This window comes from Balaenoptera physalus (genome assembly GCF_965194825.1).
Source record: "Balaenoptera physalus genome assembly, chromosome: 19".
Lineage (NCBI taxonomy): Eukaryota > Metazoa > Chordata > Mammalia > Artiodactyla > Balaenopteridae > Balaenoptera > Balaenoptera physalus.
The window spans coordinates 16,545,658-16,559,629 of NC_138900.1; the positions used below are offsets into that span (position 1 = coordinate 16,545,658).

Genomic DNA, 13,972 nt, shown 5'->3' on the forward strand with positions numbered 1-13,972 from the left:
CCTCTTTATTCACTGAGCCTGGCCCCAGCATGACACTAGCAGCCACATTTTCACCATTTTTATTCATTAATTTTGTCAGATGGTTTAGTGGGGTATGTGGGGGGAGATGGCAGGAGCTGTCCCCCCACCCCCTGTGCACAGGACAGGACATGCTGGGAACTCCTGGAGAGAAAGGGAGGACAGGGAGTCAGCCTAACCCTCTCAGATTTGTGCAAGAGCCCCCAGGATGGAGGATGGTGGGGGGATGGGCATGCCCTTCAGCCCAGGGTAGGTAAGCTATGATAACAGGTTAGGGACCCACATCAGAGGCAAGTTACAAAGTTAGAAACCTGGGGTAGGGGTCAGGAGCTCAAGAAAATACAAAACAAGGGATTAGGTTGGACCAAGATCAGTAAGGGAGAAGAGGAAGGAGGAAGGTCTCTCCCAGCTCTGGCTCAGCAGTAGCTTCGGGTCTGGCCCTCAGAGTGGAAGGACCAGCTGGGAGTGGGGTAGGGGGGTGGGGGACCAGCCCCCTCCCTTCCTTGCCCCCCATTCCTGTACAAGGACCCTCGGTGGTGCTCGCCCCCCCTCCCATAGGCTGGTGGGGCTGCCCTGTAGGGGAGAGGGTCTGGAGGGCCCCAGGACCCAGGCACCCTGTGAGGGGTGTGGTGGCCCCAGGGGGCCCGCTGTTTCTGGGGGAGGCGGGGGGCTGGGGGACCAGGATCAGAGCGGCTTCTGGGGTGGGCCGGAGGGGAGGAGGAGCTGGAAGAGGCGGGTGAGGGACCCCTGGGCCCTAGGGCTAGGTTGACATAGAGGGGCTCAGGTCGGGTGGGGCGCCGGGCAGGGTGCTGGGGGGCTGAGTAGCCAAGGTGGTCGTGGGGAAAGCAGGAGGGGGGTGGTGGGTAACTGAGCAGGAAGTCGGGGGACCTATGGAGTGGTGGTGATTGGCCAAGCATGCCATACGAGGCATTGAGCCTATCTGGGGGCATGGAACGCAAGGGACTCCAGGACCGGGTGGGACCAGAGTAAGGGGACCCCTCGCCTGCCTCGATCTCATAGTACAGGTTCTCTCCTCTGTCCAGTGGTGCAGGGGGACCCAGGGGGCTCCTCCAGACTGGGGCCGGGGAGCTGGGCTGGAAGGATGGGGAGCCGAGGGGGTACAAGCCTGGTCTGGGGACCCCGAGGAAGGATGGTAGGCACTCCCGGGGGGCTGAGGAGAAGAAGCCAGGGGTAGGAACCTGTGGGGGGACAGAACACAGGGAGTGGGCTGCCATCTCTGGCACATCCCTGCACCTCCCACCTGTCCTGAGCTGGGCACTGACCTGGGAAGGGCCCCTGGGTCCCCTCCTTGAGGTCCCCGTGGGCCGCTGGCTCCTCACCAGGCTCCCATCGATTTGTTGTCTCGGTAGGGAGGGTGGGGGTCCCGGAGCCCAGGCACCCGGGTGGGCTAGGGAGTGGGGGGGTGGCCCACTCCCTGAGGTCCCTGGGGGCTCACTGCCCACCTCCAGGGACAGTGAGCCATGGAAAGGGGAGTGGGGAGCAGACGGGGTGCCCCCCTGCTCCTGTTGACTCTGTCTCTGAGCCACCTGCTGAGCCCGCTCAGCCAGGGCCAGGGCCATGAGGCGTGCTGGGTTTTTAGGAGGCGGGGGCGGGGCCCCCCCAGGGCGAAGGAGGGACAGGGGCGGGGGCAGCAGCGGTGAATCCATACCAGCACCTAGGAGGGGAGTGGGAAGAGGAGTCAGCAGGGTCTTGGGCGCAGCCTCAGGGTTGTGAGGGTGCGGGGTCGGGTGGGCTGGACAGGACTCACCATGCTGGCCTTGGGCTCCCCGGGGACCAGGCAGTGCCAGCTTGCTGCAGATCTCCTGTTGGCAGGTGTCGCTCAGCTGGGCCTCAGCTCCACGCAGCAGCAGGGGGATGAGATGGGGGCGCAGGCCTGGGCTGGGGCTGAGGGCTGGCGCTGGGGTGGCCGAGGCAGGTGTTCCCCCAGCCCCCAGCAGCTCCAGGACAGCGGGTGGCACCGATACAGCCAGGGGCTCTGAGATGTCCAGGGCAATGGGTGAGGCAGGGCCGGTGGGCCCACGGGGCGAGAGGGCCTGGGGGGTCACCCTGGGTGGAAAGGCAGAGGCGGGGGCCGGGGGGGCCGGGCTGGCGGGAGGTGCAGGGTCCCCTGGGGTGGGGCTGCTGCATCGAAAGGTAAGGGGATCAAAGTCAAGCCCCCGGAGCCCCTCCAGGCAGCGGGGTGGGCTGAAGTCCAGCTCGTCACCATCATCTAGCCAGGCTGAGGCTCGGTGTGAGGGGGAACCGGAGAGTGCCCCCAGCCCAGCTGCTGAGGACTCGGAGGAGGAGGACTCGGAGGAGGAGGACTCGGAGGGCTCGGACGATGACAGGCTCTCGCAGGAGCCAGCAGGTGCTGGGCCCACAGGAAAAGCATCACTGCTGGAGTGGGGTCGCCGTAGCCTGTGCAGCCTCTGGAGGCCTGGAAGGGCAGTATGGGCGGGGGCAGTTAGGGGTCGGGGTCAGAACTTTACATACCCACGTACATCAGTGAGAACAGGACACACCGCCCAGTAAGTTGGGGAAATAACATGAAGAGGCACGTCCCTGGATAGGGTCACAATGGCTGGGAATCCAGGGAGAGCTGTTCAGACTCATGGGTGATAAAAGGAAATAAATGGCAAGTCCATGAAAAGAATCCTTCCAGACCCAAAGGCAAGAATGAAGTCTGATGACCCCACTGGCTGTGAGCATGAGACCAGCAAGATCTCATACACAGTGGCTGGGAGGACAGCGTGGGGCGACCACGTCTGGGAAATACTTGGGCCTTGTCTTGTACAGTTGGATGTGAGCATACCGTACAGTATGTACCTCCACTCCTGGGCGAGCTCATCAGAGCCCCCAGATCCATCAGGAGGAGGATGGACAAGCAACTCCCAAGGGGATACCCACACATGGAACACTAGAGAGTGACGGAGAGGAAGGAGGCTGAGCTCCACTCAGCAGCGCGGTCGGCAGCCTATAATGTAGTGGTGAGTGAATCCACATACAGTGCGATACCGCTTTCAATGATACCCTTTAATTAAAGTTTCAAAACAACTAGAACGTCGCAGTATGTTATTGACGCCTGCACCTGTAAGTGATAAAACTGTAAACGCAAAGGGATGAAGACTATCAAATTTAGAGGAGGCCTGTTGTGGGGAGGCAGCAGGTGGGAGGGGGAGGAGTTCGCAGGTAACACAGTGATGCTCTTTTAGTTCTGGCCAGTGGGTTCATGGGTGTTCATTATACTATTTAATTTTTTTTTTTTCAAAAGGGATGAATAGGGCTTCCCTGGTGGCGCAGTGGTTGAGAATCTGCCTGCCAATGCAGGGGACACGGGTTCGCGCCCTGGTCTGGGAAGATCCCACATGCCGCGGAGCGACTGGGCCCGTGGGCCACAATTACTGAGCCTGCGCGTCTGGAGCCTGTGCTCCGCAACAAGAGAGGCCGCGAGAGTGAGAGGCCCGCGCACCGCGATGAAGAATGGCCCCCACTTGCCGCAGCTGGAGAAAGCCCTCACACAGAAACGAAGACCCAACACAGCCATAAATAAATAAATAAATAAATAAAATATTAAAAAAAAAAAAAAAAAGGGATGAATAAAAGACTGTTTGAAAGGACGCTGCATGGACCAGTGATCACAGTGCATCATGAAACAAGGGTGAAGCTTTATCCAACTTATTGTACCTACGGTCCAGATTAAAAACGAAAAAAACCCAAGACCCCCAAATCTGAAAACACCACTTGGAGGCCAACTCAGGGCCCCAGTCCCTCCCAGCTCCACCTGGGCATAGGCAGCTGTGCTCACCAGCCCCGCTGGCCTGTGATGACAGAGACTCCTCACTCTTGGTAGACCTCAGTGTGACAGTGTCAGGTCGGCTGCCTGCAGGGAGAGGAAGAAGGGTCACGGGGGGCACTATGCAGTGCCTCTCTGACCACCATGCCAGCTGCCCGGCCTCTGACCTGAAGGCGGCGGTCGGGCACGGGTGCCCCCTAGCCAGGGAAGAGGCTTCTTTCGGGGGATGCTGGGGCCCCGGCCCAGGGCAAAGAAGGTCTTCCAGCTGCTACCCCCAGGCTTCCGCTGTTTCTCGCCTCTCTCCCCTTTCCTCCTGGAGTTTGGGTGAGACACAGGAGGCAGGATGAGAGCTGGGGCCCCCCAGGCTGGCCCCTCCCCTTCTGGGCCTCTCACTCACCTTTCCACAGGTGAAGCTGGGGCCTTGGAAGTTGTGGGCTCGGCAGGCGTCCCCAGCCGGCCCTGGGTGCGAGCCTGGGCTTCCTCCAGCGTCAGCAGGCGAGTGGAGGGGCCGCTGCCCGCAAGGGACTTGGGCCTGGGGAGGAGGCAGCGGCCTGGGAAGTCGGGAAAGGGGGCAGCTGTCAGCCCTGGGACCATTCAAGGCCACAGGCAAAGCCAAGCGCTACAGCCCAAGCCCCGGCCCAGCAGCGTGCCCACCCGGGCTGGCAAGGCAGGGGGCCAGGGCGGATCAGGCGGGAACGGGTGGGCAGCAGGCAGGTGAGGAGGAGGCGTGAGGCAGAACGAGCTGATGAGGAGGCAGCTCCCAGCAGCCAGCGAGGACAGCGGCTCTGGCTTCAGTTACCTCGAGCCAGAGGGCCCTCCGACGTGCTGAATCCTGACTGGGCTGGGGTCCGGGGCAGGGCGGGGAGTCTGGGTGGGGCCGGGGCGGGGTCAAGTCTGGGGACCTCCCACCTCCTCCCAGGTGGACCCAAGGCCCCGAGCGCCCCCAGGAGCTACAAGGGGTGAAGGAAGAACGATGTCCGGGCCAAGAAGTGGGGATCCTGAGCGTAGGAGCTGAAATGAGAAGGGGGGGGAGGGGAGGGAGAGGCCGGGGCGGGGTCCTCAAGGAGCCAGAAGGGAGGTCCAGCTTCAGTGGGATAGGGATGGGGCTGGGAGCCCACCTGCCCTCCCGCTGCAGCCCGGACAATGAGGGGGCAGTAGTCAGGACATCGGGGGTGGATGGGCATACCTGCAGGGTCAAGGCCAGCAGAGGTGAAAGTGTCGCTGAACAGGACGTCCACGTGGGTGAGCAGGAATTCCACCACCACCGACTGCACCCGCACCTCCCGGAAGGCTGCTGCCCCCCCCAGCCCCACTGACTCCAGCTCCATGGACCTGGATGGGAGGAGGGGGAGGGTGGCCGGGTGCCTCGAGCCCCAGCTGGTGGGTTCTGGCCAGGAGAGGTAGGGAGCCTTGGAAGCAATGACTATCATTCAATGTCTCTGACCCTGTCAAACTATAACTGCATTCTCAACCCTTCCCCAAACCTGCTCCCTCCCTGCCTATCCCATCTCAGTCAGTGTACTTCTAGTGGCTCAGGCCAAACACCCTAGAATTGTCCTTGACCCCTCTTTCCCTCACACCCACATCCAATCTCAGCAGACCCTGTTGGCTCCACCCACAAAATCTACCCAGAATCTAAACTCTGCTCCTCTACTGCCCCCACCCTGGCCCAGCCTCCATGCTCTCCCTCCTGGACCATCACACAGCCTCTTCCCTGGTCTCCCTGCTCCCATCTGCCCCTACAGTCGGCTCCCCACACACAGCCAGAGGGAGCCTGTGAACCCCTGAGTCAGATCAGGGCCCTCCTGGCTCAGAGCCCTCCTCTGGCTGCATCTCACTCCTGGTAAAAGCCAAAGTCCTCATTATGACCCACAACCCATAAGTCCCTTCCCTACCGGGTCCATCACCTCTCTGACCTTACCATCTCCTCCCCCTCAACCCCTCCCTCACTCACTCAGCTCCAGTCACATTGGCCCCTCTGCTGCTCCTCCAAAACACTAGGCCCTGACCCAGTCCCAGGACCTTTGCACTTGCTATTCCCTCTGCCTAGTTTGCTCCTCCTCAGATATCCACATGGGTCCTTCCCTCACCTTCTGCAGGTATCAACTCAAATGTTAGCTTCTCAATGGAATCTTCCGCACCCACTTCATTTAAAATTGTAAACCTCTATATTCCAGGTCTGTCTTTATTTTTTCCCCCGTAGTTCTTATACCTACCATGTACCATCTATTTTATTTATTTACTTATCTGTTTCCCAAGAAGAACTGAACTCCTCCAGGACAGAGAACTTGCCTGTCTTGGTCACCATCAAATCCTCTGGGGCTTACCCTGCTGCTGGCCATGGAAGACTTCTTCCTGAAGCCTTCACTGCCACTCTAAACATTTCAAATGCCATGGCCCTGCAGATCTCCCTTCCCCACTTTGTAATCTTTCTCCTTGCCACTCATCACCATCAGACAGTGCTCTGTGTTTTTCTTGTAATGGTTCACTGTCATCTCCCGCATGAGAATGTGAGCCCAGAGCACAGGTTCCTGCTCACTACTGTGTCCCCGGTGCTGAGAACAGGGGCTGGCATACTGGCATCCGACACTTAAGAAATATGTGAAATGAACAAGAGAGCAAAAGCTGGGTGGGTTCCTGGGGTGGGGTAGGGGTCGGGGGAGACTCAAGGCCCAGCCTGTGGGAGGGAGCTAGGGGGGCAGGCTGGTGAGCTGCCAGCTTACCGTAGCAGGTTGGGTGCCCAAACGATGGCCAGGTTGCGGGCATGCATGCTGGTGTTGGCACTGTGTCTCGCCATGCGGGCCAAGTGCCTCAGCAGGTACTCCAGGGTCCTGGGGGTGGAAGCGGAGGGGGACGCCTGAGCCTCAACTCCCTTGGGAGCCCAGCACAGCCCTTCCTTGCCCCTCCTGGTTTACCTGTAGTGCGGCGGGGGCAGCTGCTGGATGACGTCGTGGACCCGCACCAGGCGTTCCTCCTCCCCAGGCACTGACATGGCTTCCTGAGATTGTGCACGGGCATGAATGAGGGGGGCCGCACGCCTCCCAGCACCCTCCAACCTTGCCAGCGCCCTCACTCACGCTGAACTTCCCGTAGAGCTGGTATGTGAGCAAGGGGTTCGGCAGCTCTCTGAAGTAGAGCTTGCAGAGGGAGGACACGCTGTGGATGTCCTGCAGGAAGGCGGGGCCAGACAGTTCAGGGATCCTCTCACTGTCAAACTCATGCCTGAGGCCACCAGGTCAAGGAGGAGGAAGATTCGGGTCAGAGCTAGCCCGCCTGGCCATGTCCTTCCCCTGCCCCCTAAAGTGTCCACAGGTGGATGCAATCCTCTTCCTGTGCTGGGCTCTTCAGAGGCTCTCAGAACCTTACCGAGCCCCCTTCCCCCCCAACAACCCTATGTGCCAAAGACAAGGGCACCCCACTTACAGAGGAGGACACTGAGGCTCGGGTGGGAGATGCCCTGCCTGTAGCTACCCAAGGCTATCTGCCCCCACAGTGTAACCGGGCTCTGTCCACAAAGTTGTGCCATTTTCCTGGCTCCAAGAGGTCACACTGGAAAATGCAGCTGAAATCCCAGCAGCCCCTGCTCACAACCTGGCGGTGTCCCACCCTCTCAGGTAAAAGCTCTATGCACGCGACCTAGGCCTCATCTCTCACTGCCCCAGGCTCCACGCTCTTGCTTCACTGCCTCCTGTCAGCTTGGAAGCCCATGCCTCACTGCTTCCCACCTCTTAGACTGTTGTTATGCATGCTGCCCCTCCTGGGCTCAGAACCCATCCTGTGGTTCCCCTCTTACTCCCAGTGAAAGCCCAAATCCTAACAGTCATCAAAGAGGCCCCGCATGCTCTGCCCCTAATCATTTCGCAGACATCATCTCCTGCTGCTTTCCCCTCGTGCTGGCTGTTCCCTCCAACGTGGATAAGCACAGGGCTCGCTCCCTCACCTCCTCCACAGCGAGCTCTCCCCCAGGAGGCCTTCTCCGCCCACCCTACTGAATACCCCTCCCTGATTTCTTATTATGATCTTCCTTACCCCTGTCTTTTTTTCTCCATACCACTTGTCACCTATTGTAAACTCTCTCATTTCCTTGTTTGGCTACCCCTCTAGCACGTGGGCCCCATGAGGGCGGAGTTTCTGGTTGTCTCATTCACCACTGCGTCCCCAGTGCCGAGTGCTTGGCATGTGGCAGGTGCTCAGTGAAGGCTGACCCCCCCTGCGTTGAGTGCTTGTTCTGCTCTCACCTTTCAGACCTCAGCTGGGGTGTCACTTCCTCAAGGAAGCCTTCCCTGCCCCCACCCCGGTCCAACCCTGCCCTGTGCCCTCCCAATAACTCTGTGTCCCCAGCACATGGCACAGGGCCTGGAACAGAGATGATGCTCAATAAATGTTTGCAGAGGGAAGGGGTTGGCGGAGGGTCCTCACCGTAGCCTCTGGATGTTGGATGACACACCCGAGAGCCGATAGATTCCATCTACCACCCCATGGGCCTCGATAAACTCAGAGCAGCAGCGAAGCACCTGGGGCACTGGGAGAAACAGCGGGGTTGGGGCTGGGCAGGTTGCAGCCTGGGTGGGAGGATCGGGCAGGGCAGGTGGGCCCGGGCCTCACCATCCTGGCCCGAGTTGCTGAGGTGCTCTCCAAGGTCACAGCCGAACACCCTCTGCCGCAAGATGCCCCGCTGCCGCAGCCGCTGCCGGGAAGGGCGGGAGTGCATGAAGGTGCGGAGGAGGCCGGCCAGCTTCCCACGCGGCCGGGGCACAGCTGTGGGAGTAAAGGCGGGTCACACAGGGTCAGTGCAGCCCCCGGTCTGGTGGGGTGGGGGGCAGGGGCCTCGCCCCTCGTCTGCATTACCTGAGGTCAGAGAGGAGATACCCTGGGGAGCTGGGACACCACCCGGGGGACCGTCGGCATCTGTGGGGCGAACAAGGGGTGGAAAGGATGGATGGCAGGCAAAGGATGCAGGAGGGCCTCCCCACTTTGCCCAGGACACTCACCCCCCTTTAGTCCTGGACCCAGCCGCTCTGTGAACAGCTCCACACACTCGCTGGGGAAGAATCCGACCTGAGGAGGGTTTGGGGTCAGTGATGGGGCCATCTGAGCTGGCACGGTGCCCCGACCCCACCTGTCCACCCCCAGCCAGGCTCACCTGGAAGCCCCGCTTGCCCCGCCACCAGCTCCGATCCTCCGTGGGCGGCATGTCGATCACTGAGACAATGTCTCCCACCTGGGAGTGGGCAGGTGTGAGGAGGGAGGGTCAGAAGGCGCAGGGAAAGTGGGGACCCGGCTGGAGTCTGCTCCTCCACAGCCTCACCTCAAAGGACAGCTCGTCGGGTGCCTGGGCTGTGTACCGCTTCACCACGTGGGCGGCGGCCACCGCGGGGATATTGAGCGAGGCCTCCTCACTGAGGAGCAGTCGCCGGCCGTGGTTGTCCAGCTGAGACGGAAGGGAGTGTGGCAGGGAGAGGCCAGAGGAAGGCGATAATAACGACAGAGAAGGTTCCTCCATGCCCAATGGAGGCCACCACCTGTCCCCCACCCAAAAGCCCCTGTCACTCAGAGCTATTGGTCAAACACCTACATTCTTGCCCCTCCCAAAACAAAGCCCTTTCCATGTCCCAGGACTCCCCTGCCCGAAGTCTTTCTGATACACCCCTGCACCCTCGTCCTCCATAGCAGACACTGCACATCTTCTATCTAAAAACCTGCTGCTTGGGGCTTCCCTGGTGGCGCAGTGGTTAAGAGTCCGCCCGCCAATGCAGGGCACACGGGTTTGAGCCCTCGTCCAGGAATATTCCACATGCCACGGAGCAACTAGGCCCGTGCGCTACAACTAGTGAGCCTGCACTCTAGAGCCCGTGAGCCACAGCTACTGAAGCCTGTGTGCTACAACTACTGAAGCCCGCGCTCCTAGAGCCCACCCGTGGTCTGCAACAAGAGAAGCCACCGCAATGAGAAGCCCGTGCATCGCAACGAAGAGTAGCCCCCGCTCCCTGCAACCAGAGAAAGCCCACATGCAGCAACGAAGATCCAACGCAGCCAAAAATAAAATAAACAAATTAAAAAAAAAAAAACCCGCTGCTTTAAGCCACTCTTACCCCGGCATTCTGAGCTACAGTCAAACCTATTTCTAACCAATATACCTTGAAATTCTCACATCCCTACAGCCCAACACCTGCGCGCACACGCGCGCGCACACGTTTTTCCCTCATAGGCAAGCGCCCACACAGACACTGAAATACCAGCGTCTCCTCCACTCCGGCTCGTTTCTTTCCTGTGCCCACACACACCCTCCCAGGCTGGTTCTTGCTCCCCAGACGCCCCGCACTCACTCCCAGCTCCAAGCCCTCCTGCCCGGGCCCACCTCCATCCAGGTGAGCACGGGCCCGCAGTTGAGGTTACTATCCACCAGCCCTGACAGGGTCTCCAGGTATTGCAGCAGCAGCGGCACCAGCATCTGGGGGCAGGTTGTCAGAGTGGGCTATGTGAGAAGACCCCGCCCAAGACAGCCCACTGCCCTCCTATACTGCCCTAGCTCGCCTCTGGCAGAGCCGAAATTCAACTTGTACGCATGGGCGCTGCTCCGCTCGCTCTTAAGTACTGAAATGCTGTCATATCAATTGGTTAAACAGACTATGCCGAGTCCCCCACAATGGTGTGCCCCCATTGGTCTGGCCATTCTGACCCTTCCGTGGAACCCCCGGGAACTCCCTATGATCCTACAACTAAAGGGAGTCTCCAGAGAGCCCTGCTGCAGTTCTAAGGCCTCTGACTGGCTGGGACTCGGGCCATACCAGTGCTTAAATATTTATCTATTCCCCTGCCTTGATGGTTTCACACATCTCTGATGAGGACACACCTTGGCTGAGGTAGGGGCTGGGACAACAAGTAGTTTACCTGGGCAGCCCTGGCACCCTCTGGGGGTGGGGGAAGCTCTGGGAGGCAGGAAAACCTCCGGTCAAATATGCACCGGTGGAGGTGGGCATCCAGGGAACGGAAGTCATCATAACTGCGGAGAACTGGCCAGGAACGGCCCTGTGGGAGCGGGAAGGACAGGAGAGAGCAATGGTTCCAGTACCCTGAGCTGAGGACCGTGGCAACCAGCCTGCCAGGCTCGATGAGAGGCAGGGGTGGGTGGCCTCACCTGACAGGTCACCTGCACCCCAAACACCAGTTCATTCTCTCCAGAGAAGCTGGGACCTTCACGCTCTGGAGACAGCAGGAGCTGTAGAGGGAAACAAAGGTCCAGGTGAGGGTCTCACTTTTTTCCAGCCCTGACCTCTCCAGATCGGCATTATCGAAGGATGGGTCTGCGTCCCCCTCCTGAGCCTCCCCAAAGGCAGGGCCTGGTGACGTCTCAGTCAGAGTACAGGGTCCTGGCACAAAGCATACACCTAACAAAAAGTTGTAGCTGAGTGAATAAAGGAACAAATGAATGAACAACTCTCCCCTTCTGCCCTGCAGCTCCTGCCACTGAGCAGCCAGTCCCAAGGGTAGGTTTCAGCGGTAAAGTGGCTGATACTGCTTCAGGGTTGGGTGGGATCTTGCCTACCCACCTGGTGCAGCCCCCATACCTGAATGTGGCCAAAGTCAACGTTCTCGTAGTGGAAATGGGCACAGTCAGCCAGCCGGGGAAAGGGACCTCGAGGAGCCGAGAGCCTGGGGGACAGGTGACAGGTCACCAGTGGCTCCTGCGCTTGGCTCCCCTCCTAATTTGAGCCTCTCCCTCACCTCTCACCTCTTCCCAGGCTTGCCCTTCACACTGGGCCCCCCAGCCGGGGGCAGGGGCTGCACTGAGCCTTCCCCTGGGCCATCCAGGCTGTCAGTGCTGCGAGCCTGTAGAGCAGAAAGAAGAATCAGAGGCCCCCAGAGATGGGAGCAGAGAGACAACGGGAGCATTGTTATCTGTCAGCCTGGGCCTGCGGGCCCGTATTGCTCCATACACTGCCCTGAGCAGGGAGAAGAGGGGTAGGTCAGGGGGAGGTAAAGGCTGGGCTGAGGGTAGGTCTGCTTCTTCATGTGTGGTCTGGGGTGGGGGACTGGAAGAGCAGGGCCTTCCTGGGTGAATAGGGTGAATTAGGGAAAGAGCATGTTGGTACCATCTCTCCCCATTTAAAACCCTCCTGTAGCCCCAGCAGAGTATAGTCATCTCCCGTATGTGCCTCTCACGCCTTTCATAGACGTCTGGACAGTCACTGCTCCCATCTTATCAGTCTTCCTGCTTCCACCTCTCCCTTCCTGCCAGCTTCTTCACAGCAAGAGCCAGTATAACTTTGAAAAAACACAAATCTGCCTCTGTCTCTCCACAGGTCATGAATCTTCAATGGCTCCCTGTTGTCTTTAAGATAAAGTCTAAATATTCTGGTCTGTTTACCTCTCCAGCCTCATCTCTTCCCATTGCCTCCGCTCTCAGAGCTCTCAAACTTCTAAGAGTCCAACAAAAGCACCATCTTCTCATTTCCTTCTAGGGCTTTGCCAAGGCTGTTCCTGCTGCATGGAACACTCTTCCCCATCCTTTCCCTGTCCTTTCACTTATCCCTCAGGTCTCAACTCTCATGTTCCCACATCTCGGAAGTTCTCCCTAACCCTTCAGGCTGTGTCAGGCCCCTCTTCTGGACTCCCGCATCCCCTGAGCCTCCCCCATCCCAGGCTTGATGATGTTGCCTAAGCTTCCCTCATTACAGCCTTGAGCACTCTGAGATGTCCCTGTCTGATGACAGTCCAATGGGGGAGTCCCTCTCCCCCTTTGGACTGGGGCTGAGTCCCTAGTCCCCCAGCATTGCCCAGCACAGAGCTGGGAACAGAACTGATGCTCCTCACAGGCTGGGTTGTGCCCGATTCCTCTCTGGGTCCCAATGCCCAGTGCCAGCTCAGTCACGCAGCGGGGGCTGGGTAAAATCTGATGAATAAATTAACCATCTGCCAGGTGAGGATTCCTCAGACTGGGCTCTAGCCTCTCCCTCCTTCGTATCCCTACAACGCCGACTTCATCCTTTGGGTCTCACCCTTGGGTGGGTCCCTCTCCAGCCCATGAAGCTCCCCAAGGCAGGAGGGGATCTGACTTTCTCTATGCCTGGAGCAAAGGGGCTACACAGAGGTCTCAGTGAATGCTAAGTGAGCGAATGAGGGAATGAATGGATGAATGGGCAGGAGCAGCACGGTGGGAGAGGGAGATGTTGGGGGAGGGTGGATGAGGACAAGAAGATGGAGAGGACCCAAGGATCACATCGGGGTACAATGCACGCTTGGGATTAGGGTGGGGTAAGGAGGAGGGTAGCAGCTGGAGAGGCTGAAGTAAAGGTTCAGGCTGATGGGCGATAAGGGAGGGTTGGTTGAGAGGGACTGGGAAGGGGTGAGAAAGACGAGAAGGAGAAGAAAAGGGTCAGGTTGAGGATGGAGCCGGGTGGGGGTGGGGCTCAAGAATGAGAAACCGGTTGATGGCAGGAGGAGGAGGGGTCTAGGCCAGGGATGGGTGGAGGCTGGGATGAGGACGCTGAGGATGGCTCTGGGATAGGGGCTGGTGAAGGACCCAGAGAGCCTCAGCAGGCCCCTGCGGGGGCCACTTGGAGGATGCGGGGTCCTTCCCTGGAACAGCCCTTTTTCCTCCCAAGTCTGGGTCTTCGGCCACCGTCACCCCCATCCAGGGCGTGGAAGGGGGATGCGCGCTGAGGGGGCGGGGCTCGGGTAAGAGCTCGGGCCCAAGACCTGGCCGGGGTAGGAGAGGGACCGCGGTGAGGGGTGAGGGGCGGCGCAGGCCGCGGGCTCGGGCGGGGCCGGGGGCGGGGCGCGCGGGGCGTGGCCCCGCGCGGACAGACTGACTTCGCCGACAGATTGACGGCCGCGTGGGCGCCTCACCACCATGGTCGTGTAGCCTCCTCAGGCGCCGGCCGCGCTGGACCCCTCGCTCGTCGTCCTCGTCGCCGATGCCGCCGCCATGGCGACACAAAGGGGAGGGCGCGAGCTGCGCGCGGGCGGCTGCAGGCCCCGCCCCTAACGGCTGCCCGTGGCTCCGGCACTAGCCTCACAGGGGCTGGGGCAATGGGGGACGCGGCGCAGTGTCTCATTGGCTCCACCCTTGGCCTTAGGACGACGCCCCGCCCACCTGGCGGATTTTCATTGGCTTGGGTCTCATTTCTGGCTCGGTCTCTCCGGTCCCGCCCCGCGAAG

The 13,972-nt window shown here is 59.9% G+C and overlaps 1 protein-coding gene across 3 annotated transcripts; it reads right to left on the minus strand.

Annotated features, from left to right (window-relative positions):
* Nucleotides 1–43: 43 nt before the first annotated feature.
* ARHGAP33 (Rho GTPase activating protein 33) lies at nucleotides 44–13,972 on the minus strand. 3 transcript variants are annotated; one of them, XM_082437744.1, is made up of 22 exons: nucleotides 13,661–13,971; nucleotides 11,544–11,641; nucleotides 11,380–11,464; nucleotides 10,950–11,030; nucleotides 10,703–10,840; nucleotides 10,170–10,262; nucleotides 9,120–9,242; nucleotides 8,955–9,032; nucleotides 8,803–8,869; nucleotides 8,660–8,719; nucleotides 8,417–8,569; nucleotides 8,231–8,333; nucleotides 6,889–7,033; nucleotides 6,727–6,809; nucleotides 6,535–6,642; nucleotides 4,998–5,143; nucleotides 4,209–4,362; nucleotides 3,979–4,124; nucleotides 3,824–3,898; nucleotides 1,787–2,455; nucleotides 1,302–1,693; nucleotides 44–1,217 (listed from the first exon to the last, which is right to left on the minus strand). In XM_082437744.1, exons 1-22 carry the CDS (start codon nucleotides 13,664–13,666, stop codon nucleotides 435–437), a joined length of 3,786 nt encoding a protein of 1,261 aa, XP_082293870.1. In that variant the 5' UTR covers nucleotides 13,667–13,971; the 3' UTR covers nucleotides 44–434. The 3 variants fall into 3 exon arrangements, with proteins under 3 accessions (XP_082293870.1, XP_082293868.1, XP_082293869.1); XM_082437742.1 differs by having other exon boundaries at nucleotides 44–1,693; XM_082437743.1 differs by lacking the exon at nucleotides 8,660–8,719 and having other exon boundaries at nucleotides 44–1,693; nucleotides 13,661–13,972.

Excerpts from the sequence above, each read along its gene's own strand:
- ARHGAP33 (XM_082437742.1), bottom strand. Across the intron at positions 11,031-11,379 it reads TTGACTTTGGCCACATTCAG|CTCCTGCTGTCTCCAGAGCG; the intron begins GTATGGGGGCTG and ends TTCCCTCTACAG. Across the intron at positions 8,870-8,954 it reads GGGGCAAGCGGGGCTTCCAG|GTCGGATTCTTCCCCAGCGA; the intron begins GTGAGCCTGGCT and ends AACCCTCCTCAG.